Source organism: Pleurodeles waltl, chromosome 5 (assembly GCF_031143425.1).
Source record: "Pleurodeles waltl isolate 20211129_DDA chromosome 5, aPleWal1.hap1.20221129, whole genome shotgun sequence".
Taxonomy (NCBI): Eukaryota; Metazoa; Chordata; class Amphibia; order Caudata; family Salamandridae; genus Pleurodeles; species Pleurodeles waltl.
The window spans coordinates 390,761,541-390,789,252 of NC_090444.1; the positions used below are offsets into that span (position 1 = coordinate 390,761,541).

The 27,712-nt window shown below is 45.9% G+C and overlaps 1 protein-coding gene across 1 annotated transcript in view; it reads left to right on the top strand.

Annotated features, from left to right (window-relative positions):
* Positions 1–27,712, top strand: part of HAO1 (hydroxyacid oxidase 1) — a 258,027-nt gene that overhangs the window by 173,823 nt on the left and 56,492 nt on the right. The window contains exon 5 of the mRNA XM_069234147.1: positions 25,344–25,435. Coding sequence (XP_069090248.1) covers positions 25,344–25,435 — 92 coding nt within the window. The remainder of the gene's footprint in view (positions 1–25,343; positions 25,436–27,712) is intronic.

The window sequence follows — 27,712 nt, forward strand, 5'->3', positions numbered from 1 at the left end:
AACTGCTATTGGGTCAGAGGTAGAATCCTCTCCCTTCCCCAACCAGACCTGACAGTAGTGACAGACACGTCATTCCTGGAATGGGGTGGCCATCTCGGAGAGGAGGAGATCAGAGGCATCTGGCCTTCGTTGGAGTCCAGACTCCACATCAGCTTGTTGGAGCTCTGTGCAATCCGGCTGGCACTGAAAGCATTTCTTCCCTCTCTCAAGGGAAAGGTAGTTCAGATGCTCATGGACAACACCATCGCCATGTGGTACTGCAACAAGCAGGGCAGGGGAGGGTCGTAGACCCTTTGTCAGGAAACTCTGCACCTCTGGAACGGCTGGAACTGCAGGGCATATCTGTGGTTGTTCAACACCTGGCGTGGCCTCTGAACATCTGAGAGGACAAACTCAGTTGACAATGTTTAGCCGATCACTATGGCATCTCCATCTGGAAGTGTTACAAGGTATCTTTCGGCAGTGAGATGAGTCTTGTTTAGACCTGTTCGCCTCCGCAGAAAACTCCCAATGTGAGCAGTATTGCACTTTGGAGTTTTCAAGGTGGCAATCGCTCAAATTTGCTTTTCATCTTGAGTCGAACTCACGCCTCCGGCATGCCTTTCCACCTATACAACTTCTGCCCAGAGTTCTAAAGAAGATCAAAAACCACCAGGCCCAAGTAATCCTTGTGGCTCTAGTCTGGTCATGGAGAGTCTGGTATCCTGAGCTACTGAGCATGATCATCGATCCTCTGATCAGATTGCCCCTTAGGGAGGATCTTCTATAGCAGGAACAGGGGAGGGTTCTTCACCTGAACCTGTCCACTCTACGCTTTCTTGTGTGGAGACTGAGCAGTAACAGTTGATAGCCTTTAACCTTCCTCCTGAAGTCTTTGATAGAATCTTAGCAGTCAGGCGCCCCTCCACCGACACAGTATATTCCTATTGTTGGAAGAAATTTGTGGCATGGTGCACAGAAAAGTCTGTTGACCACCTTTGTGCCCCTCTTTCTGTTGTTCAGCCTTTCTGCTCTTATCTGCTATTTCTGCTTTTTTGAGGTTGCCTAATTAACCTTCTTTGTTTAAGTCTCCTATTGAAAATAGGTTCCTCAAAGGACTTGCACATATGTTTCTCCCTTCCCATTCATCATGCCTCATAAGAACTTGAATTTGGTTTTGACATTTCTGATAGGTGCTCCTTTCAAACTTCTCCCCAATTGTCCTCCCAGGCTTCTTTCTTTGAAAACAGCCATCAAACCTGCTTGCATGGTGTGTGAGATGCAGGTACGGTCATCTAAGCCCCCCTACCTTTCCACCTATTCTGACAAAGTGGTGCTTTGCACTAGGGCTTCCTTTTTGTCAAAAGTGGTCACCCCCTTTCATGTAGGCCAATCCGTCACCTTGCATACTTTTTACACACCCTCACATCCTTCTAAGGAAGAGGAAAGACACCACCACCTGGACCCAAAAAGAGCGTTGGTGTTGCATCTTGAGCGTACAAAAGCATTTTGTGATGGATGATCAAATCTTTGTCGGTTATATGGGTGTGAACAAAGGTCAGGCAGTGCAGAAGCAGACCATCTCCAGATGGGTCATATTCTCCATCAAGATCTGCTAAGCACTGGTCAAAAAGCAACCCCCTGAGGGTTTGCATGCTCATTCTACCAGTGCTAAACATGAAACCACTGTGTTAATACACAGAGTTCCAGTCCTTGACATCTGACAGGCAGTAACATGGGCATCTCTGCACAAGTTTACTAAGCGCTACTGCCTGGACAGTCAGGTCCGTAGAGATGGGCACGTTGCCATTTGGGCCTACAGGACTGTCTAGTATGGTATTGCTTAGGTATCTATTCTAAGATCAGATGAACAAGTTAATTACCTTTGCTAATGCCTTAGATGGTAGAGAAAATATCTAGTTACAGATTCCTTACCAACCCACCTATCCTCTCCACTACGTTTAATGATTTTTAGAGGCGGGGACTTCCCTTTCAGGGCCTGAGTTTTGACAGACCAGTGGTTAGTGTTCTTCATAGCTCTGTACTTCTGGCATGGAATGACATGAAAAGAAACTGACATCAGAACACTGGGGTGGTGCCTATAAAGGACCTGCAATGCTATTTCCAGCACAGTGATGCTGATGACAGATATGGAGCTGATCAACTCCTCCTAACGACATGGAGGGGTAATGCTCAAGAAAAGTCTCTTGATCCTGATTGATGCCTGGAGTAATTCTAAGGTACGGAATCTGCAAGTAGATATTGTCACTACCAGATAAAGGGCCTCATTATGACCCTGGCGGGCGGCGGAGGCCGCCCGCCAGGATGCCGCCCTCCAAAATACCACGCCGCGGTCAAAAGACCGCGGCGGGTATTACAAGTTTTCCCCTCGGCTGGCGGGCGGTTGCTGAAAAACCGCCCGCCAGCCCAGGGGAAAACGACCTTCCCACGAGGATGCCGGCTCGTAATCGAGCAGGCGGAGTGGGAAGGTGCGACGGGTGCAGTGGCACCCGTCGCGTATTTCAGTGTCTGCAAGGCAGACACTGAAATACTTTGCGGGGCCCTCTTACGGGGGCCCCTGCCGTGCCCATGCCATTGGCATGGGCACGGCAGGGGCCCCCAGGGGCCCCGCGACCCCCCCTACCGCCATCCTGTTCATGGCGGCTTTCCCGCCATGAACAGGATGGCGGTAGGGGGGGTCGGAATCCTCATGGCTGCGGAGCGCGCTCCGCAGCCATGGAGGATTCACACGAGCAGCGGAAAGTCAGCGGGAGACCGCTGACTTTCCGCTTCTGACCGCGGCTGAACCGCCGCGGTCAGAATGCTCGTTGGAGCACCGCCAGCCTGTTGGCGGTGCTCCCGTGGTCGGTGGCCCTGGTGGCCACCGGCCGCCAGGGTCAGAATGACCCTCAAAGTGTTACCAAAGGTAAGTAACTTGTTCTTCACTCCTACTGATCACTACATCGTATGCTGCCACCACAGATTTATGCTGGTTAACTCCTGGCAAAAGCAGTAGCCTTTTGTTATTATGAGGGGAGTGATTTGGGGCCCCTTCTAGTCCAAAAAGGCAGCAATCCATGAGAAAGGGCTAGGTCATGGAGCATATGCATGATCCGTGTTCACCCATGACAGCAAAAATTAGCATCACAGATTAAGATATGATTACAGTTGAGGCACTCAGGGCAAGATTGCACATCGAGCACCATATGAGGGATGCTTCTGTCCCAAGAGGAGCTGCTACCTATGGCTTGCACTTTTCTACCCTTGGTCTCAAGGCTGGAGGCAGCAAAAGGATCACACAGTGGCTAGTGATCTTAAGCCTTGATTCCAAGTACCCCAGAGAACTTGGTGTTGTTAACCACTACTGGTAAATGTTGATATTCTAGGGTTTAGAAGTTATCAGATGCAATAAATAGCAATATTAGAAAGTTTTATCCTAAAATGTGGCATAATATGTAGTTTTGGTGCAATCCACAGCAGAATCTGCCTGTCCCAGTACTTACCTTGCCTTTTTTTCCATTAAGTTTGGCATTTTAGAGGGTATGAACGTAACTGCACCACTTGCAAATGTGACAGAGATGGTTACTCTGGGGCAGCACTCAGTCAAGGTTGAAGAGCTCTGATTTTGGCTATGTAGAAATAGGGATGAAACCCAGCAGTGAGGTACTTACTGGGTGCAGTAGATATCATCTGTTCTGAGTTCCGTAGGATACAATGAGGTATAAATTGCTGAGTCAGTATTTATTGCATTAAAGTTCTTGTTTCACCTCCTTCACACACCTTCACCCACAATACATTTCTGCATGTTTGATCTTTCAAAATCTGTGTACAGAAAATAGAAGGGTGTGCTAATCATTGTAGAAAATCATCACACAACTGTGGATTCAGATAAATTTGCAGACATATTTATGTCCAAACTCAGAATCAGAGATCTGTTTACATTCTCACCTCCCACTCTGTTTCCTTTTAGCCCAGAGCACAAAGTAGGTTATTTTGTGAGGCTAGGTGTGAAACAACGGGTTCAAGAGTAGCAGTTCGACAGGCCAGTTGTTATTTTTATTCCAAGTGTGGGGCTCCAAATCTGCTATTCAAAAGAACTGTCCATTTCACAGTCTGTTGTGCGGCTACTCTGGATAAGGTATGAAATCCATCCCATTCCTTTTGTCCTATAGAACTACCAGTGTTTGTAGTTGGAATCACAATGCTGGAAATATCAGTAGGCTCCCAAACAAAGTGACCCAGTGTGCGGATTTGGGCAACCATGATGGGCACCACCAAGTGGTGGATCATGAGCACTTCTTTAAATGGCAGCTATCGGTAAGGCCAGATGGTCCACATGTAGCTACAGCCTTTGAAAGTATAATAGCTTTAAATCCACTCCATTGGTCACCATACTGCACCTAAGTTTTTTTAAGTACTGTGATAACAACTGCAGATTGTCTGTACCTCCTCCAGAACTGCTCCTAAAATTGCTCCAAGTACTGCTATTATGTGACTGTCTCTATTTTGAAAATTGTTCCAAAGGCTGCTCCTGGGTGACTGTCTCTATTTAAAAAATTGCTCCAAGGGCCACTACTGTGTGAATGTGTCTATTTTAAGAACTGACCAAGTGTTGCTACTGTGTGACTCTCTCTATTTTACCTTTTAATTTGGGGGGGATGTTCCTTTTGGGTGTACTTTGCGTTGCTAGGGGTGAAGGGCAGGGGACATTTATCTTTTTACTTAACCTGTGGCCATGTTCTATGCCACGGCATTCACTTCCTGGTTGTCACTCCAGCTTACATTGGCCCAGACTACTACTTAAGTGATTACGTGGTGCAGACATGAAGTGGATGAGTGCAGTGGGTGCGCAAAAGTCAAACCCATATGTGCCCTTTTATCTCTGGACGGGGCCAGGGGCCAGAAACTGTGCCCTTTTTTAAGATGCCTGTAATCTACATCTCAGACAAATTGCATTAAATTAAGACACAGATAACAAACAAATGCAGGAAGGTATTGCCTCTGCGAGATACTCCTACCATCTGCACCAACTGTAATTGAAAGGCAGAATACCTCACTACACCAATAGTTGGTACTAATCTTCCTAAACCATTGTATCTTTTAAATTGTAGATACCTTCCTAAACCCATCTCTGACCTGTTTATTTTCCTAGAGGAGAAGAGACTGGATGCTATGTTTCCAATGACAACATGGCTAAAAATGAGTCAACCCTAGCCATAGCTATGACTCTCCCATCAGGCTATATGATAACCAGTAAGATTATAGAAGACAAAGTCATCAAGGGGGTCACCATCATTTTCAAAAACAAATACACAGACAATTTAACTTATAATAGGTTGTGAGAGTCTCCAGTTCTCCCTGGAGTTTGCCCCTAATTTTGACCTTTTCTTGAATTGTAATGTACCACCTCACCTCTGGTGTCTCCTCTCAGTTTGCAGCAGCCTTACCAGAGTTGATGGTGGAGTGAGCCTCCAATAAGCTAACTTTACCCTACTAGGATACTTCAACATACAGTTTGAGCAAACTGAGAATGCTTCTGTTGAGGGGCTTATTCATGATCTCGAGGCACTACAACTTCATCTAATTGTAAAGTCTTACACACACAATAGAGGGCATCTAGACACTGTGTTTACAAACTTCTAGGTGCCTTTGGTCTAAACCTAATGTAAGGGAGTGGCTGGAAGCTTTTTGTGAGATATCTCTGGCTATAGAGGGGTGCATAAGCGAAAGATAAATAAAATTTGATCAATGGATAATTAACTCTTAAGAGCCTAGAGTCCCCATCAAAACCGCCAAATTAAATCCGACAAAAGACAGAGCATCCTGGTACATATCAGAGCTGACCTTGTTAAAGAGGGAAGGAAAGAAGAGGGAGAGAGAGTGGAGGAAAGATTATAATGTCAACAGAAAAAAATGCTATAGAATAGCCTTGAAAAATTATAAAAGGGAGATAAAGGCAGCAAGAATTGCTCATTTTGAGGGAAATATAGAGAAGGCCCTGAACTCCTCTAATGAACTCTTCAAAATAGTCAATGAAATGATTAACCTCCTCTTGTGCTCATCAGGTCCCCCACCCTCAGTGGAGCAGTATGACTAGTTTGCCGCCTTTTTCATTAATAAAGTTAACAAAATATTGTCATCTCCAACTATCAGCTCACAGAATAGCATGGCTCCAATAAAGCAAAGGCTGGGTCCTATCCTTTTTTTTTTTAAATATATTTTTATTGTTATATCACTCAACAGATAACACAAAAGAAAAATACAGGTAATTATAATGCGGTATAAGGGGTGATACACTCCGCTCTACCCTTGGCGGCCACATTCACCATTCCCGGGCTGGTGCCCCTCCCCCCGACCCCACACGCAATTGCGGGAGCCCCCGCATAGGTGCGCCCCAGGCCAAAGGGGCAGGGCCCGAGCGAAGCGTTATTCTAATTTACCTTGTGAAATAATAATCTACAAACAAGGGGGTGCAAAAGAAGAGCACAGTGAGAAGGTCGGGGGGCTTAGCGAGCACACACGGGGAGGGGGGAGTATGGGGGGGATATAGGAGTGAGAGGCCACAGACCCCCATTCATGTTCCCGCAATCCCATCCCTGAGCATTAGTTGTGCCGCCAAGCGCGCTGCCCGGGGGCAAGCAGAGGCCCCCAAGGGGACGAAGTCCACGGGCGGTTGGGGGTGGGGGGGGTATCCTCTGGCAGGCGAGAACGGCCAAGGACGCGGGTCTCTACAGGGCAGGTAATACTATAGTGTGCGCCCCCACGTAGTTGGTTCGGCCCTAGTGCTATCACTGTGTGGCCCTTTTTTTTTTTTTTTATTGTATGTTTATTTGCTGGTAGTGTGACTGGGCATCCACATGTGGCAGTGTCACATTGGGGGTCATTCTGACCCCGGCGGTCTCAGACCGCCGGGGCCAGGGTCGGCGGGAGCACCGCCGACAGACCGGCGGTGCCCCGCAGGGCATTCTGACTGCGGCGGTTCGGGCGCGGTCAGATGCGGGAAACCGGCGGTCTCCCGCCGGTTTCCCGCTGCCCTGCAGAATCCTCCATGGCGGCGGAGTGCGCTCCGCCGCCATGGGGATTCTGACACCCCCTACCGCCATCCTGTTCGGGTCTCCCGCCAGGAACAGGATGGCGGTAGGGGGTGCCGCGGGGCCCCTGGGGGCCCCTGCAGTGCCCATGCCAATGGCATGGGCACTGCAGGGGCCCCTGTAAGAGGGCCCCACAAAGTATTTCAGTGTCTGCTATGCAGACACTGAAATACGCGACGGGTGCCACTGCACCCGTCGCACCTTCCCACTACGCCGGCTCAATTCTGAGCCGGCGTCCTCGTGGGAAGGTTGATTTGCCCTGGGCTGGCGGGCGGCCTTTTGGCGGCCGCCCGCCAGCCCAGGGCAAATCCCAAAATACCCTCAGCGGTCTTTCGACCGCGGAGTGGTATTTTGGTGGGGGAAGTTAGAATCAGCCCCATTGTGTATGTTGGAATACGACTTTGTAGTATTTGTAGTGAAGTCTGGTAATTTTTAATGTGTTGATTGTAACTTTCGCCCGGGCGTTGCCGGTTAGAGAAATAACCAGGGAGGTCGCTCGTCGTCTTTGCTTTCTATAGCTATCACCAAGGAGTTCCAAGTATTTAGGTCTTTGTCCAAGAGAAGCTGCAGCATCTGCGCCTCGGCCTTGGCCCAGCGCAGCAGTTCAGCACGCCATTGATCAATGCCCGGAGCAACCGGAGCTTTCCAGTGCATAACTATGAGGAGTCTGCCACATCACCAGCGCTAGAGCTATGCATCTGAGTGTTTGTTTCCGTTTTTTGGGACATGGTCCTATTCCCAATAAGCATAATTTGGTTGTGGGGGACAGTGTGACGGCTGTACATTCAGCCAGCAATGTTATTATGTCGTTCCATACATTTCGGATTTGGGGGGCAGTCCCAAGTCATATGGAAGAAGGTGGCTTCGGTGGTTGCGCATCTGGGGCATGTCTGCGTCGATTGAGGGAACATGCGCGTTATGCGGTGGGGTGATAGATATGTTTGGTGCAGATAATTGAACTGAGTGTAACGGAAACACGGGTTGCGTGATACCTCTTTTATCATTTTCATAGCCTGATTCCATGCGGGCTGTGATAGGGGTTCTGACAGCATGCGGTCCCATCTATTTTTTGCTTGTTCTTGTCTATGTTCAAGGTGGGTGGTTAGGATTGTGTATGTTCTTGATACATTTATTGGGGCGACTATGCTTCCTAGCAAGTCGTGCAGTGTGGGGGAGACATTTGGTTCGGAGTTTCCGCATTTCCAGCGAGAGCATAGTACCTGTCGCACTGCTCCAAATGCTATAAAACTACCCAGGTTGTATTTGTCAGATAAAGCCTTGAAAGTTAGGAGGCGTCCTTCATTGTATATGCCGCCGACTGTGCGTATGCCCTTGTCGTACCACCCTCCCAGGCCCACCTTGGTAGCTATATTGTCGAGTTTCGGGTTGGTCAGTAGTGGAATCCAGGGAGAGTACTGTGGTGTTTTATCACCAGTTAGAGCGTGTCGGGCCCATATCCAGTGCGCGGTTTTCAATAAGATATTTCGCGGGTTTTTGGGGCACTCGCGATTCATGAGGTAATGCAATACTCCCGTGTTTCCCAAAGTCAAGAGGACCGACTGTGATTTTGCGCTATCGGGGCATCCAAGCCAGGTAGATATCCATTGCAAGTGAGCTGCTGCGTAATATAATTAGAATCTGGGTGCCCCTAGTCCGCCCATTATTAGTGGCTGGTATATTTTAGATAATGCCACGCGCCGCAGGCCATTGCCCCATATTCTAGCTGTTAATAAGCTATTTAGAGGTTTGAAGAAGGAGGCGGGTAATGCCAGTGGGAGGGCCATAAAAAAGTACAACAGGCGGGGTAGAATTATCACCTTTGCTATGGCAACTCTGCCCATAGGCGAGAGTGGAAGCGAGCACCAGAAGGGCAGGGAGCCCCTAATGGATCTGATCGCTTGCCCGAGGTTGCCGTCCCTCAGATCCCGTGCGTCGTGGTATATGTTTATTCCCAGGTATTTAAAAGTGGTGTAGCACCACTTCAGGTCGCCCGGGTTAGAGGGCAACCTGTGTGCTTCAGGAACTGGGTGCATGGGAAATATACATGATTTTGACCAGTTCACCTTCAGCCCAGCCAGCGAGGCAAATTTACGCAGTAGTTTCAGCAAGTCGGGCAGGGATTCAGTGTGATCTCTGAAAAAAATTAGTGCATCGTCTGCGTATAGGGACACTATACGGTATGCATGGTCATCGCGGACTCCCCACGACGGGGCCACCGCCCGCAGACGAGCAGCCAGTGGTTCGATGGCAAGAGAAAATAAGAGTGGGGATAATGGGCATCCCTGTCTGGTTCCTCTTTCTATATTGAACGATTGAGAGATCGTGTCACCTGTTTTGACCCTCGCTGATGGGCTAGTGTAAAGCACCTTTACCCAGTCAATGTATGTCCATCCGAAGCCCATGCAACGTAGTGTTTCCATCAGAAAAGGCCACCCTAGCTTGTCAAACGCTTTTTCTATGTCTAGTGACACTGCTACTTGGTGATAGTCGCCCTCTGGAGAGTTTGCCATTAGGCGTAATAGATTCCGAATGTTGCTGAAAGTATTACGGCCAGGTATAAAGCCGGACTGATCTTGGTGGACCAATTCTGAAATACATGGGAGTAGGCGATTGGCTAAGATTTTACCAAGTAGTTTGCAGTCTGTATTCAATAACGATAGCGGCCTGTATGAGCGTACATCTAGTGGGTCACGACCAGTTTTAGGCAGTACTGCTATCAGCGCCTCCCGGCATGTGTCAGGCAGCTGGCCACGGTTTAAGGCCTCAGATAGCATTGCAAGATATGGGGTTAATATTTGAGCCGGGAATGTGCTGTAATATTCAATAGATAGGCCATCGCTACCGGGTGCCTTGCCTTGTGACAGTTGTTGTAGAGCCCGTTGTATTTCTGTGATATCTATAGGCCTATCTAGGTCCGCTACCTGCGTGGCAGTTAGGCAGTTTAGCTCATACCATTGAAAAACTCGCTTAATAGTGCTGCTTGCTTTGTAGAGTGTGCTGTAATACTCCCTAAAGGCACTGTTGATATCTGCTTGGGCATTTACTATTGATCCTGTGTCAAAGCAGATGGCTCCTATGGGGGAATTCCGGCGTTCGTTGCGTGTGAGCCATAACAGTAGTTTGCCTGATCTATCCCCTTCCACATGCGCACGGGCCATGTAGTGGCGATAATCAAAGAGCCCGAGCCGATTATCTACTTCGTTCCATTGCAAACGTGTTCTAGTGAGCTCTGCCCGTGTGATTGTGCCCCTTGCGAAGTTGCACTCAGAGGAGTGAACTTCACTTTCTAGTTTTCGGAGCTCGCTTACTAGTGTTTGTCGTACTCCTACTGTCATTGAGATGCATGCTCCTCTTATGATTGCCTTGTGTGCGTCCCACTCGTTTGCTCTGGAGCTCGTTATCCCATCATTTTGGGTGAAGTAAGAAGAAATGTGTGCGGCTATCTCTTTTTTAAATGAAGGGTCCTGTAGTAGCTGGGTTTGTAGGCGCCAAGTTGGTATACAAGCGCGTGGTCTACCCCATCTGATATGGACAATAAGTGGGCAATGATCCGAGATTACCCTGGCAGTATATTCCGCGCCTGTTATTCTATGTGTTAGGTCCTGTGAGGTGAGAATGAGATCTATGCGGGTGTGATGGAGATGTACCGGGGAGTAATAGGAGTATTCCCTGTCCTGAGGGTGTAGGTGTCTCCATGAGTCTGTTAGGCGGCCGTCTGTCATCCATAATTGTAGCATCTGTGAGTTTTTAGTTATTGGGGTGGCCGCTATGGGGGGATGCGATCTGTCCATGTCTGTTTGTGGAACACAGTTCATGTCCCCTCCCCAGATGCAGGATGAGGGTAAGTCGTTTGATAAATGAGAGATCGTTCTTTGTAGAAATTCGCCCTGTCCGACATTCGGGACATATAGCCCGTTAATCACTAACATCTCCCCATCCAAGTGGCCCACTAATTGTATATACCTGCCATCTCTATCGGTTACGCTGCGTTGTACCACATAGGGGACCCCTGGAGCTATCCAGATCAAGACCCCTCTGGCAAAAGATGAATTTCCAGAGCCATAGACCTGTCCCACCCATCTCCTTTCTAGCCGTGGGATATCTTCAGGGGTGATATGTGTTTCTTGGAGAATGGCTATGTGAATATGGTGTCGTTTTAGATGTGTGTGTATTCTATTGCGCTTTTTTACTCCCGCCATTCCCTTCACGTTCCAGGTTATTATATTGTATATTGGTTCCTTATTCATTTTGTTGTATTGAGTTATGAAGCGCCATGTGTTGTGATCACAGCCCCAGTTTTGTCTGCTAATTGCCGTTAGCCTGTTACGCACACCCCCGTCCGCACCCCCCGCGTGCCCCGCACCCGCCCACCAACCACCCCGGCCCGAAGGGGGAGGGTAATGCAAAGATGGGATGGGAGGAGAGGAAAGAGAAAAGATAACAAAAAAAAGGATATTTCGGGTAAAGCCCGGACTTAAACAAAGTGGCACAACCGGTGCCTAAACTGCAGTCTGGGTGGTTAAGTTCCATACGGGTATAGTTAGGGTGGTGGGGAATGTGGATTGGTTGAGGCCGGGCATCAGGTGGCCCACCTCCAGGATAGTACTTTCCCTGTGTGCTCCTAGTTGTGGCCGCGTCTTCCAGTCGTGGTCCGATGAGGTTCCAACGGGGCGGCAGTCAGCCGGGCCTCATCCCGGGACAGTCACGAGCCTCCATGCGCGGCTACGGGGAGAGAGGGGCCCGCACCCATACACTTAGCACTGCAGAGGGTGCGACGGGCACATGCTCTGGGACCCTAAAGTTCGTCCGCCGAGCGCGGAGTGAGGTCGGGCTGACCAGAAGTGGGTAGAGGGATGGACTGGATTCCCCTCCGGGAGAGCCGCTGTCGGTGATGTCTGCTTCACTCCTGGTGTCGGTTTGTGATAGGGTGAATGTGCTGGTTTCCCTGAGAATTTGTGCTTGATCCGCTCCCATTTGTGATTTTGTTGGATGCAATGTTGCCTTGGCTTTTTTTTTCCTTCTGGCGCTGGGGGTGATCCATTCATCGGTTGCTGCCTTTTCCTTGGGCGAGCTGACCAGACTCTTAGCGTGGATCCATGTCCATGCGTCCTCCAGTGTGGGAAACATGAGTGTTTTCTCATTGGTGATTATATGCAGGCGGGCTGGGAACATAAGTGAGTAGGTAATACTATGTTCCGCAGAAGTTGTTTGATCTTGACGTATGATGCTCTTTTACGCTGCACTTCCATCGTGTAATCCGGGTAAGCAGATACATTGCTATTTTCCAAGCTGATTGGGTTAGAGGTTCTGAAGTGTTGGAGGACTGAATCTCTTTCTCTATGGTTTAGGAACCAGGGCTATCCGAGGACGAGGTGGTGCTCCGGGCCGCGGGGGTCTGCCCGGGATTCTATGGGCTCTCTCTATCACTGGAGCTTTGGTGGCGTCTTGTATTTTCATTATGTCTTTCAGCCAGTTCTCTATGAAATCCTCAGCTTAAGGTTGCTCCAAGTGTTCCGGGATGCCGATGAATCTGATGTTGTTGAGTCTTGAACGACCTTCCGCATCCTTGGCCCTACGTTGCAGCTGCTCCAGTTCCGTTTCCATTTGTTGGATTTTGATTTTCATTTCTGCCACATCTGGTTGAACAGTTTTTCACGCCAATTCTGTGTTGTGCACTCTATCTGTTAGTTTGCGGTGGTCAGTGTGAAGCAGCGAGACTTCCAATGCTGCAGCATCAATTTTCCCCTCTAGCGATGTTTTGGTCTCCATTATTGCTTGCATGATTTTGTCGAACTGTAGAGAGTGTATACGTAGTGTTTCGCTCAGTTGGAGCAGTCTTGAGGATTGCGTGTCAGAGTGACCTGCAGGAGGGGGGATCCCTGTCCATGGGGGACCCCAATTTGGGGTGTTTCGGTTTAACCATGTCGCCTCCCGAGCAGCCGGGCAGGACCGGGTTGTGCGAGGTCACCAGCGGGCCCAGACAGATCAGAACAGAGGGCCTGCGTGTGAAAACTGGATGATTTGTGGGGGGCGTAGGGTGTTACAGTGGTTGAGCTCTCATGAGGGCTGCCCGGAGCTTAACTTTTGAGAGTCACTTCTTGATGCTTTGTGTTCTTATTGTTTCTATGGGCCCTTCTTTTTCACCACCACCTGTTTAACCACTGGTGTCACCACCAGCCCCGCCCCAGTGGCAGTTGTTTCTCCTCGTTGTGGTTTGTTGGAGTATTTCTTGTTTCAATTGTGACCTTGTCCGGTCTCTCTAATATTTTTATTGATTTTTTTATTTTATTTGTATTTTTTATTTTTTTCTTCTTTTAGTTTTTTCCTGGGTTTTCTTTTCCCTTTGTATGGTTCTCCTCCTGGCCACCGCCGCGGTATCAGGTCGCCGCACCCAGCCCATTTTCCTCCCAAGGGCCATGGACAGGCCCGTTCAGTCCTCCGTTGTAGGGGTGGGGCGACCGCCACCAGCAGGCCGACACACCCGGCCCAGGCCCCAGCGCGCACAGCGCCCGTACCAGGAGGGGGCCCGGGAAGAAAGTCTGCGCAATCCCTCCGCAGAGAGAGCGCCCCGGCGGGCCACCCGGGGCTCAGGCCCCCCACAGGTGAACGCGCACAGTCCTTAGTTTTATGTGGGGGGGCAGCCGGCTCCGGCTGGCCAAAACGCCCGGCCCAGGCTTCAGCGCACTCAGCGCCCGCTCCAGTAGAGGCCCGGGACTCGCGGGGAGAGCCGCGCGAGTAGGCCACTCAGGGCGCCACCCCCTGATCGGAGGCCGCGCCCACCTACCTTGTACTCATCGATCCGTAGGCCACCCAGCCAGGGCGCGGTCGGGCTGGGGGTGCGGCGCTCGCGAGTCGCGCCCCACGGAGACGCCTCTCGGCACCGCCGTGTGGTTATTCGGGCGTCTCAGCCCCAGTGCCTAGGAAGAAGTTCGGGGAGGTCCAAGGGGGCTGCTCTGATGCTGAGTCGTCGCTGCTCCCTCCTCGGCTAGAGCAGCCGGTCCCCCGATCCGCAGCACCGACCGCGTTTCCCTCTGCACTACTCGGCGGGCCAACGCGGGATCAGCGGCCGCGGCTCAAGAGTCCTCAAGGCTACCCCCAGGCAGGGGGGAGAAGCCTACTTGCTAATTTGCACAGCAGGGAACAGGATGATTGTACAAAAGGTGGGCCGTGAACGGAGCTCTTTGTTCAAGCGTCAGCTCTGGCCACCATCTTGGCCACACCCCTAGGCTGGGTCCTATCCTGTCCAATTTTTTTTTGCTGACCCTCCAAAATGTGGAAGCCATAGTAAAATCTATCAAATCGGGGTCCCCTCTGGATCCAGCCTCATCCGATGTTTTAGGGAGAAGTGAGAAGATTCTCTAAACCATACTCCTGGAGATTCTCAATTATTCACTGGCAAGCAGCTGTATTTCTCAAGCTTGGAAACATGCTATAATATAGCCACTGCTAAAAAATACCACAGCGAACTCCCTCATGGCAGAGAGCTATAGACCTATTTCCTTGCTCTGAGTAGTCATCAAGATTATTGAAAAGCATGTAAACAAACACCTCTCCAGCTTCCTGGAAAGTCATGGTATTGTCCACCCTACAGGTTTTAAAAATGGGTAGGAGCACGGATACTGCACTATTAGTTGAAAATGAGGAAATTTTTGCTATTCTAGATCAAGATGGCTTGGCAGCAATGATAATGTTGGACCTTAGCACCACCTTCAATAGTGTGTAACATTGCATACTCATTCACAGAATGCAGGAAGTGGGAATCTCAGGGGATGCTTTCAAGTGGCTGAAAGCTTTTCTAGGGAACAAGAGTTTCCAGGTGTTTGAAGGTTTATTTCATTCTACCATCCACCACCCACACATAATTGGGACCCCAGAGCTCATCACTGAGCTCTTATCTTTTCAATTTGTATGTACAGCCTTTAGCAGAGATCATACAATCTCATGGCCTTAACTGTCATGGCACTGACCCCAGAGACTAGTCGGACCTCTGTACAATTAAATTATTTCACACAATAGATGCCTGGAAGTTGTCTAAATCTCAGCGGCAACAATACTGAGGTACTTGTGATCAAGAACAACAAATCTAGATGGTTGGAGCTGGGATGGCCTAAACAAATTGGAGAATCAACCAACCCTCTTTCTGCAGTCAAGAGTCTAGGCTTGCTTAGATAAGAAACTCACTATGAAAATTAATTCCAAAAATCTTGTGGGATCCTGCTTTAGGATCCTTTAATCCCTCAGGAAGCTCCTACATAGGTTACAACACTTCTCTAGAATTTTTTTGCCTAGTCTATGGAAACTCCCAAAATATGTGACAAAACAACTCCAAATTGTCCAGAACACAGCTGTCAGAACCATTTATAAAATACCGAAGCACCAATCTACCAGACCTGCCCTACAAGCCCTTCACCGGCCCTGGAGCTGAAAAAATAATTTGTTTCAAAGCAATATGTATTGCACATTAGTGAACACATAGGAAAGGCCGGTTATAATCTACAACCTACTGATCTCCTAAGTCCCTGGAAGGCCCTTTCACTTGAGCAATCAGTGGCTTTTGTCAGTGCCCAAAGACAAAAGAGCAAGAAGTGGTGGACGGTCCTTTGTCTTCCTGGTTCCCAGGCCTTGGAACACCCTCTCCGTCTCCATCAGAAATCAGCAGTCTAAACCCATTTTTAGAAAACTTCTTAAAACACAACTTTTTGAAGCCTAAGTTTGGTTAGAGTCCATACTGCAGTTTGGAGTGGTTGTTAGCAAATACTGGGAGGCCCAGGAGGGTAGCTAAGCACGTTCAGAAAACAAGTTTGAATTGAATTTAATTCAATTGACTCAACAAGTTTAAAATTCAAAATGATTTAAGATCCTTTCCACTAATTCTCCCTCAATCCTTAAAAGGTAAGAGCATGTTAATAGGATATATGACTCAGTAAATTAAAAGTCAAATTGTAAATAAGGAATTCGTTTGCACAACATGATTCTTGTAAATTGGAAAATTGCAGAAAGAATGTCATAAGAAATTTTGGCCCATATTTAAAAACAAATGGCACATCAGCTCTGATGCGCCAGTTTTTCTGTACCCCCCTACTGACACCTAATGCTACCATGGTTGTGCCATATTTAAAAAGCGCGATTGTGGAGCTTTGCTACACTAGCATGAAAAATGTTGACGATAGTGTACCAAAGTGCAAGATGGCCAATTGATTTTAATGTGTGCATCATTTCAACCCCTACTCAGAGCAGGAGTTAAATATGACCGAAAAAAATGGCGTAGTGAAATCGATAAATTTCACTGTGCAATTTTTTTGAGCCGCCAAGCGCTGGAACGCTTCACTTGCATACATTATACCTCGCACCGGCATAACGCGGATCAAGGGTTTACAAAATGAAATATGGTGCAGGAGAAATGGCACCTTAATGCCACATTTGTGTAAAATAAATTAGGCAAATGTAGTGCAAGGTGGCACTAGGGGCTTCCTAAATATGGCCTTTTGTGTGCTAGACGGTGCTGAATTCTACAGCCTCCAAACTACCTTTAGAGTGAGGAGGATAGAGTGGTCACATCCTTATATCAACAAGTGGAAATCCCTCTCATGCTTGCAAAAGAGCAATTTCCTTTTCTGGATTCTAATTTTGGTTGCAAGGGTAGAGTTCCCCCTTTTAAACAAGATTTTTTTTTTTAACGACAATCAGCTTGCCATACAGCTAACATCATCAAATATAAAAGTGAGAGCATTTGGAACTGCTGAACTGAAACCAAGGCCTGGCTTCAATCTGATCAGTGGCTGGGGGCAGTGTTTGCCCATAAGCACCAATTTTGATCAGAAAGGTTCGAGTGGCGATTCTGACTCCCCTTTTCAATAGTACCTCTCTCTAGTGGCTTCGGCTTCCTGTTCAGGGGTTTCTGCAGTAGGTCTATCCTAGTGAAGGAAACCACATCACTGGGCCTCAGCATTTGCCCAGGCCCCTCCTTATATCTGGGAGTCTTTCTGCCCCACACGGGGTGCATAAGGAATGGAATGAGGTGAAGGAGGCCTACCCTGTCCTTTGGAGACGTTTACAACCCCACACCTTAGGCAGTCTTTCTGTTCCAATAAAGAGTCTTTCTTCTCTCATAGGAGACCAGTCTGGAGGGTTCACTAAAGATGAGATAGAAAAAGTGAGTGGTGGGGCTAGCCAGTCTCTGACATTACAGACATACCTCAGTCCCGGTCACCATTCATTCTATCCATATTGGAAGGCAGAATGGTGGTTCATCCTCTCTCTGCCATTCCAAAAGCCAAAGCTATAATCGACAAAATTTCAGATTTGCTGTCAGTTTCCGTGGGGCATGACTGCAGTATTTTTTGACTCTGCCAGAATCCAATGCATTTGGAATGGGTGACACCGGGTGGACACAATGTAAGTGACAGCCCCACATACATAAACCTAGGTAATTCAGTCCTTTTAATGCCTGTCAGGTGTGTGAGTCATCAGACTCCACTGCCATGCCATGACTTCAGCATTTGGAGCTGCATCAGCCAACACCCACAGAACTCAACAAACACTGAACATTTCTAAAAACTAGAGGCCAAGGAGAATTAGGATGGTGTGGCTTGCATGGATCGTGGGACCCATGGAGCCCTGCAAATGTCAAAGGATGGATCAGGAAATGCACATTTTTATGTGAACGAAAACATGTTGTATTTTTAGAAACAATTCTTTTTATTTGAGTTAACATTTACACCTACCTTCAACTATCATTCAGCAGTGATCTTCATGTGCACAATCAGTTGAATATTGAGTTGAATAAGAGACAGAATAAACAAATAAATGAAGGAAACACATAAAGGAACAACCCCCTCCATCTCCCAGCCTCTTTGGCCAGTTAGGACACCAAAGCACACCCTGACATGAATATATTATCAGTAATGTGTTAACATTGTCATCTGAGTTATTCAGAGGCAACCTTAGCACTGGGTCCCCACAGCGAATATCCCACTGTGACTACCATTGATATCACTGATAATCTAGGAACCCTGAGATATTTGAGGCTCATGATTTTCCCTAATTCAGTGGAAAGGAGCATTAAGTATGTCTGATACGCTATATGTCAAAGAGTTATGATTAGGTATACAGGTTGTCTCACATGCAGCCAGAATTTTATGTTTTGCGCTTTCCAAAAGCACTAATGTAATTTTCCCCTTGGGTGATGTGAGAGGCTAAGTAAGTTAATCTGGCAGATTTAGAATTATATACACTGGGAATCTCAACAGTGTAGTTCAGAATAAGTTATCAATGTCATCTAATACTTACATTTTGACAGTGCCAAAGTAGGTGCAGAAACATACCTGTGTTCCCACAACCCCTTCAGCACTCCTTTGATCTAGTGTTAACCCATCTATATAGCCTCTTTGGAGTATAGTGCAAGTTTAGTGTTTTTTAATGAGTGTTTCTTGGATGGAGGTGCTAGATGAAGAGATCTTTACCTCTGATAGATGGAAGATCACTTTTTGGTGAACGGCTACGACCCAACTCTCTCCCCAATCTCTTCAGGCCTTCCTGTAAGTGTTGGTATACTTCTGTTAATGTACACTTGTCCTGCTTTTTGTTATCAGACCATTCTCAAAGGGTGTTGATGCATGGTTTGCTACCTTTTCTAGAGCATGCTGTGCCACCCAAAGCTGGATTTGAAAGTATCTATGCCTTTCTTTTTCAGATATGTTAAAGTCCACCTTGAGCTTTTGAAACATTTTAAAACCCTCTATGTCAAACAGATCTCCTATTTTGTGGCAGTTCTGCTTTTGCCAAATTGAGAATTCCATTCTTGTGGCTGCTGAGTCAGCAATCAATCAATCAGGATTTGTAAAGAGGAGCTAATCACCCACAAGGGTAACCTTGTGCTTGCACATCACGGAGAAAGCAGTGAAAATGAGGGAAAAGCAAGGAGAGGGCACACAAAAAAATAAAATTCCAAGAAGAAAGCAGTGAGAATGAAGGAAAAGCAAAGAGAGGGCAACAGTCTAGGTTGTCAACAAAAGAAGTGAATAGGGAGAGGCACATGGAAAGCTCTGTATTTATTATCACTGTGTCCCATTTTCTCAAAGTCATCTCTGCTACTAGTGATGAGTGAAGACCCTGGGGTCTATTTCACCTGGTCAACCAAGGTTCTCCTTGTAGGAACTCAAGCCACTGCCTGGTCCATGAAGCACCAGTGTTTATCACTCTTCTTGCATGCCCAATCCCTCTCTCCAGAATGAGTCCTCTCACTAGTCCAGTCCAGTAGTCCTGCATTGATTTAGTGATGATTGGCTTTCTCCTATTGTGTTGTAAAGATAATCCCATCTAGAATGGTAGTCATATCTGTTTCCTGTATATTTTCAGCATTAAAGAGTTGTTCAATATTTTGTCATCAGAGAGCTTGATTTGGGACTCCTCCAATGACTCTGTTTTAATGGTTGTTATGTGAATATGTGCTTCTTGAGCCCTTTTACCCTTGTGAAAATGTTTTTGCTTAATCCTCAGCGGATCAGAGTCTGTATTTGCATTTGTAAGTGCTGTTTTCTTTCACAGCGCTCTATTGTTCTTAACACCTACTAAAATTATTGTGCTGTGTATAGTAGCTGTAAGCACTTCTCATAACATTTGTATCTGTGTCTCCTCTTTATTCTTCACCAAAAAGAAATCCTTGAGTGCCTTTCTAATTTCATCTTTATTAGTTTTGCTAAAAAAAAGGTTCTCCTGGAGGCTCCAAGGGCACCCACAGGTTCATGTGTATCTGTGTGTGGTTTCAGTTAGTGGGGATGTATGTTGTCATGTGCATAGTTGGGGGTAGATGTCACCATGCATTCAGGAAGCATACATTTTTCATCCATTCTTTACCATTCTTTACCAGAAGAGGATATAGCGCTAACCTGTTCCACGGTTGTAAGAATCTATCCTGGTCACATCACTAAATTAAAATCAAAATGAAGTCCAGTTTACTGACTGGCTGCTGACCAAGGAACAAGACATAACAACTAGACCAAATTCCACTCAAAGAACCCTGTCAACAAAACCTGTAGGTGTGCTACGTTTGGTGGCACTGCAACCTCCAGTGGCTGAACTGTGCAATAGCCTGTGGTACAGTATCCCCAACGTCAGACCCTTAGAAGAAAAGTCCACTCTGGGCTTCCAAAGGACCAGAAGCAATCCCCAGTCAAGACACATAAGAACCACCCTCCAGAGTGGCCCTGATGACCTGCAATCCACGCTCAAAATTACCTGCCTCATGCTTGCAAGGGCTTCTTTGCGCACAGCTCTTGGCTCACCAATCTACTCTGTACCCTGCCTCCCTGGACCTTACACCGGAGAACCAGATGTGCTCTAGGGGGTCCCCCATCCCCTTGGGATCTCTAAACACCAAGGGAACCCACCAGACTCACCTTGAAGTCCTTCTGTCCATTGTTTCTCCAAGTGGTCCCCTGCAATGGTCTTGTACCAGCTCCAAGGACTTTTCTGCAGCTGCTCCTCCCGAAACCAGGAGCTGCCCAAACTTTCCCGGCTGGTCCAAGGACATCTCAAGGACCTCGACCTGAAAACAAAATGAGACATTGGCAAAAGCATTGCCTGATTTTATATGCATTTTTAACGTTTTCTCCCATTGATTCCTGTGGTGCACATAAAGATTATTTTTGCTAAACTTTAAAAAATCATAACTTAAAAAGTACTCACCCAATTTGATCATATTTGTCTTAAAAATGTTCTAAACATCTGAAGTATTTTTGTAAATTGGTCTCAATATATTCTTTTGAGTGTATGGCCACATTTATTGATACTGTCAGTAAAACAAATGATTAACACTGCTCCAAGATTGGCCTAAGTTCTCAACCAAGCTAACATAAAAATTAGAGCATTAGGTGTTCTAGTTTTTATCTCTGAAAACCAAGGTGAAGTTGCTTCAACTCTCTGATTCTACATTATATAGAGAGCCAGCCTCCTACACTGGTGGATAAGAATTTTCTTCTCCTTAGTCTCGACCTCTGATGGCTCCTCCAAGTTGACCCCCATTTTAGTTTCATGTACAAGCCCTGTGGTTATCTCCCCTTCCCTCAAGTGGTGCTACCAGTATAGATGCCTTTAGGTACTCAGAGGGTCACTGCGGAAACATAATTGTGTCTACAGGGTCTGCTGCTCCACTTCCAATATATCTTTCAACAGTTTTGGAGGACTCTGAATGTTCTTTGCCTGTATGAGCTACTTGGTTAGGGTGACTCACTTGTGGATCCTCAAAGTTGAACAGCTGACGGGCCACCGTCACAAATCTTAGATGGTGTTGCATGCCACACATGAAAATATAATGAGGAAGGGATGCCCCCATTTATATTTGACTTCTTTGCTTCTCAGGAAGTCAATGACCACTTTTACCTCCATTCTCTTCAATAGAGTGATGAAAGCTAGGTCTTGAAATAAAACAATTTTATGTCCTTCAAAAAGAATATGCTTCCTATTTCTGGCTGCTATCAAAATAGCCTCCTACTGTTGGAAATAGTGCAGACATGTCAAGATATCCTGGGGTTGACCTTCAGCGCCTTTTTTCAGCCCCACACAATGTCTGCAGACTAGTAGTATCTCTTCTTCTTTTAGGGTTGGAAGAATATTGTGGAAAAACTTTTTGACAAATGCTTCAATGCCCCATCCCTCTGTGTTAAGTGGGCCACCTCTTATGCAGATGTTCTGCCATCTCGATCAGTTCTCACAGTCTTCCTAGAGGAACTGAGAGTTTGTTATCTGGTCTTTATGCAAGAGCACCAGTGTCTCATTTGGCATATCTTTGTGATTTTCAGGGAACTGACTCTATCTCTGAGGTCCATGAGATCTTGTTTAAGAGTTTAAGGCCCAGATTTTAGAGGGCCTAGCGCCATCTTAACAACACATTAGCCTATTTTTTTTATGCTAATGTGGCATTAGATGGCCAAAAACGCTGCGCCATATTTACAAAGTGGTGCAATGCTTGCATTGCACCACTTTGTAAACCCTAGAGCCACATTATGCCTGCACCACGCATAATGTATGTAAGGGGGGCATTCCCCCATCGGGGGCAGGGAAATGGCACAAAGAGATCTAAGAGATTTACTTGTGTCAGTTTTATCAGCATTTTTAATGCCTTCTCAGAGCAGGTGTTAAAAGGAGGCTCCTGTTGTTTACAATAGACCTCTGGCTGCTTTAAAGGATTAGCGTCAACATTTTTTATGCTATTCCTGCAAAGCACCGAACTAGTGTAGAAAATTCTGTTGCTAGTTCCCTAAGTCCCACCATGGTTCATTGTATATTTAATATGGCACACACATGGTGGCAGTTAGGGGGGTGCTATGGGGCGCAAGGAAATGTTGCTGCACTAGGCGCAATGCCACTTTTCATAAATCAGCCCCTAAAAGCCTTGTTTATCCTCAGTTTTCATTCCCTGGAGGTCATAATGTAAGTTCTTGCACAAATCCTTCATAAAAGTACAGGTCACCAACGGTTCCTGAGATTCCCCATGAGAATTGGCTATGTGTGGGTAAGCTACCTGATGGTTTGGTAGGGGTGTTCTGTCTGTTCTGCCTGGATACTCCCAATTTGGACAACATATATCTAATAGAAAAGTATTTTTTTATATCTGGCCACTCCCAAGTTGTATGTTGTGAAGGATTCATCTGCAGTAGCTAGTGATTCACTTTTATAAGTCAGCCTTGAACTTCTCTTAACACCAAAAATTCAAGGAATCCTTGGTAGGGGCTCTGCCATGTGCCAGTTGGTCCTGTATACTACTTTCCATATGCACTGTGAACTTTGATGGACGATTTCACCCCTTTTCATTGTGGTCAGGGTGTTGCAATATGTGAATGTGGAGAGCCCTGTATCATGAAACTAGAGGAATTCCCACTATGGTCCCTCCTCAGGCCTCCAATGGACATCTGCACACTTGACGGAACATGTGCAAGAGTTATTTATGCCCCTAGATTGACCCCTCTGACCCTTCATCCCTGCAGAGGTGGCACAGTTTTGAGAAGCTTATAATTTAAATTAAATAGCACCCCTCTGGGTTCTATTTGCTGCTCCCTAGTATCCTGGGGTCTCTATATCATTCCACTAGTCCTTTACTTCTGATCTTCACAGCAGCCTAGGGCCCACTGCTGCACCGCAAAATTTGGGTTTGCTGCTCCCGTTACCCAGATCTACTTCAACCACCACAAAAGTCTATCTTATCCAAACATTATTTCCTCTCTTCTCATAGCCGTGTTTTGGGCCTTTCCTGTCCCTTGCAATAGTTCCAACTGAACATATGGGGTGCCCTTTTTTGTTGAGAGAAGTGTGGAAATGAATAATGGTGGGTTACTTATTATATGTTTATAATTGTATATCACTGCACAAAAAAAAAAACTTTTGAAAAAGAACCCTCAGAATGCTCTGTGGGATTATGAGTAATGCAATATTTGGAGAGGTAGAAACACTCCATGTCCTTAAGGTTAGACTCTTAGACACAGTTAAAAAAATGCATAAATTTTCCTAATACACATTTGCTAGTCATGTAAGCTTGACTTGTGTAATTACTTATGAAATATATCAGTCTCTACCGCAAAAACATACAAATGAAATGCATTTAATCTATTTCTCCTAATAAACTTCACTATTTTTATGTGAACTATGTTTTTTTGTGAGCAATCTAACAAATGACCTTTTGCATTTCATAATTATGTCTTCTTTTCCAAAAAGTATGGCTTTTCAGGCTCGCCATGGGTTCCACACTCATTCTTTAACTATTTGCGAGGAGGTATAAACCACAAAAAATAAAATATTGACCACCACCTAAAATTTTACAAACTGCTGAATTTTTTTTCCACTCTGTCTGTTTCTGAAAGTGGAAAGAGAGAGAGATATTAGCACAGAGAACTGTTTGCTTGTGCTATTTGTGGGAAAAATCACTTTCTTACAAAATACTTTGTAAAAAAAAAAAAAAAAAAAAAGAAACACCACATTTTATTTATTTTTCATATCCCTCCATATCCCTACAATTGTATTTTGTAAGTTTGCGCCGTTTTTGCATGAAAAAGTGGCGCAAATGCGGCGCTTAAAAAGTATAAATATGGGCCAGAATCCCCAAAGAGGGCTCAAATTTGGCCTTGATATCTTTTGCAGAAAACTCAGTTATGCAGGTTTAATGGTGGCATGTCCCATGTTAAAATCGGCTCTGCATTTAGAGGAGTAAACATCTGTTAACCCCATTTAAAAGGGTTTTTTATGCTATGTGGTCATTTCAGTTTCATTTGTAGAATGCATGTTCATCAAGGTTGGAGACAAGAGCAGACGATCATTTGGACAATGGCGGCCCATCATTAAGGAGGAAGAGCCCCACTTTCCACCTTTTGCACAGCCTGATGAGAATCTGTCAAACGTCACCTGACAGACATTCCTAATGGTCGGGTCAATCAGCCAGGTGCTGGATGCACATGTGCCTGGCAGCCTGAGCTAACCTTACCTGAACTGAAGCTTTCATAGCTCTGAGAGCTTGACCTAATCAGCCCTGCAAAGTTCTTTGAAATCCCACCCCACATCATGACAGCTAGTAACTGATAGCCACAGACCTCATGGGTGCTTCAGTTTTCCTCATGGGTGCTTCAGTTTCCAGTTGAATGCCTTTCCTGACGCCTTGCCACAGAATGGGTGTTAGCAACTCTCGCCAACCTCATCACACATTGTGAGGAGGTAGGAAAGGTCCTCCTCTCATTGGTGACCCCTGACAAGGTCAACCCATGACAGGAGACAGTGGTCTCATCTTCTTTTGAATCAGTCTGATTTCACTCCCACCGCCTGCTGGACCAGCAAGCACCTAGTAAGTATCTTTTTAAATGTTTGGGTGCATGCATGCATGTGCGAATGTCTATGTATGTGCACTTGCGTGCTGTGAATTGGTATGTGCATGAATACGTGCTTGTGAACAAACAATGTATGTGTGCACAGTGGTGAATAGATGTGTGACTGAGTGTGCAACTGAATGTGTGAGTATCTTTGTGCCCACCCTACCACTACGTCACACTACAGATCGTCGCTATATAAGGAGACTCATCTGTATAACAGAATGACAAAAATAAAACACTGAATGATAACAATGATTCTAACACTTTCCCGAAGTTCAAGACACAACAAGTAATTCCAGCATTAGCATAAATATTTTTCAACAGATAAAATCATTATAGTTTTGTAACTTTTCTTCCTCTAAATGCTGTCTCACATTCCATGGTGCACTCGCTAATGTGAAACATTAACCTATGTTTGTTACAGCGGACGATGCTCTGGAAGCTGTCAAACATGGTGTTGATGGGATACTAGTTTCCAACCATGGAGCACGTCAACTGGATGGAGTTCCTGCAACCGTGAGTAATCACAGAACTAGCACACAAGTATGAATATTTTGTCAACCAATTTAAAACACTGCTGTGTGTGTTCGTTTACTGTTCTTGTTTTTTAATTTGTGCAATATCTAGAACATTTGCACAGGTTTTCACTCCAGATTCATGCATTAACTTCTCATGAATTTCCGAGGATTAACTTCTCAGGTTCCTTATTCATGAAGTTGGGTTCTATCTGTATGTAGTCAGATTGAACAGCATATCGAAGACGCGAGTTTGCCACAGCCATGTAGGTTATATTTTAAGCTTTATGATTTTGCCCTGAGCTACCAACACTGACCCGTTCATTATGAAACTGAAAGCATGAGCCGTACAAAGTGTTTTGGATTTTTAACACTACAATTAAATCTCTTTCTACTACCCTGTAGAGAGACACCCTATGGCTTGCCTAAACTGGAGTCTGTGGGGTGTGGACTAGGCCTGTTTAGGACGCGCTCTTGACTGTCCATGTTAACCACACATTTGAAAGCACCATTCTAATGTTTGGATGTAACAGTAGGGTAAATATTCAAGTTCAGAAAGCTTAGAAGCTTAGATTTATTTTTCTTTATCCTAAATTAAAACAAACAAAATAAATTGAGAAATATACATACATATATATATATATATATATATATATATATATATATATATATATATATAAATACACTTAAAAACCCAAAGAAACTAAGGATACATGGATGTTAAGTTTGTCTCACATTTGACATGTACAAAACCTTGGAAATTCACCTGTTATGGAGTTATTTCAGGTAACTATAACTTGCGCCCATGCCATGCACAGCTACTTACCCCACAAATAGCAGCCTTCATGACATCTTTGAAAACATCATTGATAATGTCACTGGAACATGTGCAGTAAAATTATTGATCAGGTAATTGTGCATGGCGGGGCACAAGTTATAGTTACCTTAGAGCGTCGGTTATAGTTACTTGATATAACTATAACTATAACAGGTGAATTAGTATGGTTTTGTATGTGTAAAATGTGAGCTGACTATAACGCCCCTGTAGCACTTGGATTTTTAGGTAAATTTCTATGTTTTTTTAAATTCTATTTCCTAACTATAACATCACTGTAACATTGGTTTTTTTCCAGTGAATTTCCACATATTTTTTAACATAAAGTAACCTTCATTACTATACATTATTCCACCCACCACCACACACAGCCTTTGACTGTGCTCAGTGGTGGGTGGCCGCAGGACCTGCAGCCAACAACTATAATAACCCAGCCCCTAAAATAACCCATACCTGCACTGGCCATGGCCTTTGGTGGTGTGCAGTGGTGTTTGGCCGCTTGGCCTGCCCTGCAGCCAACTACTATAAAAACTCAACCCCATGCTGCTCACGGCCTTCACCCATACACAGAAAAGGTTGGCTGCAGGACCTGCCCAGTGGCCAACTCTTATAGCAACCCAACCCTGAGCTGAACGTGGCCTTTTGCAGTACCCAGCAAGAGGTGGCCACAGGGCCTGTAACCACCCAACCCTGTGCTGCACACAGCCTTTGGCAGTGGGGGTTGGCCACATAACCAGGCCCTGCAGCCAACCCCCATAACCACCCAACCCTGCACAGTCCACAGCGGGGGTTGACCACCATGCCTGGCCTATGGCCAGGCCCAGAGGCTACCCCTCCTGCATGCACCCAAACCTAAGCTGTGCCCTACCTTTGGCATTGTGCGTAGCATGAACTTTGATACAGTGGGTGATTTTTTCCATTTTTTTCCTGGATCCATGGATCAACTGGTGGATGCGCATAACGTAGATCCACAGATCCAGCTGTTAATCCATTGATCCACAGATTGGGTGAAAAAAATAATAATTTGACAAATGTTTTGCCCTAGAGAGGTCCCTAAGGGCCCCAGTTACGTGTCCTATGGGGTCAGGATACTTGTGTCGTGACCCCTTATGTGTTTTTTCACTGATCGTTTCCCACCCCCTGAGCCAATGCGACAAAAGAAAATGGCAGCCTCAACTTTTCTGCCAGGTTGTGGCCAGCCAATCACGGCCTTGCTTTTTACCCTGACCTGCAGATCTGGGGACATATATAGCTATAATATTTAAACTCTAATATCTCAGAAATTACTGAATAGACTTACACCAAATCACAAAAAGTGTGCTTTCAGGACCAAGATCTAGCTTTCTGCCAAATTGTGTCTAATTCTATTTAGCAATTCGGGCTGAAATCGTATTCAAAATTTTGAAAAATCCTGTTGACAAAGAATGAGAAAAAAGTGTTTTA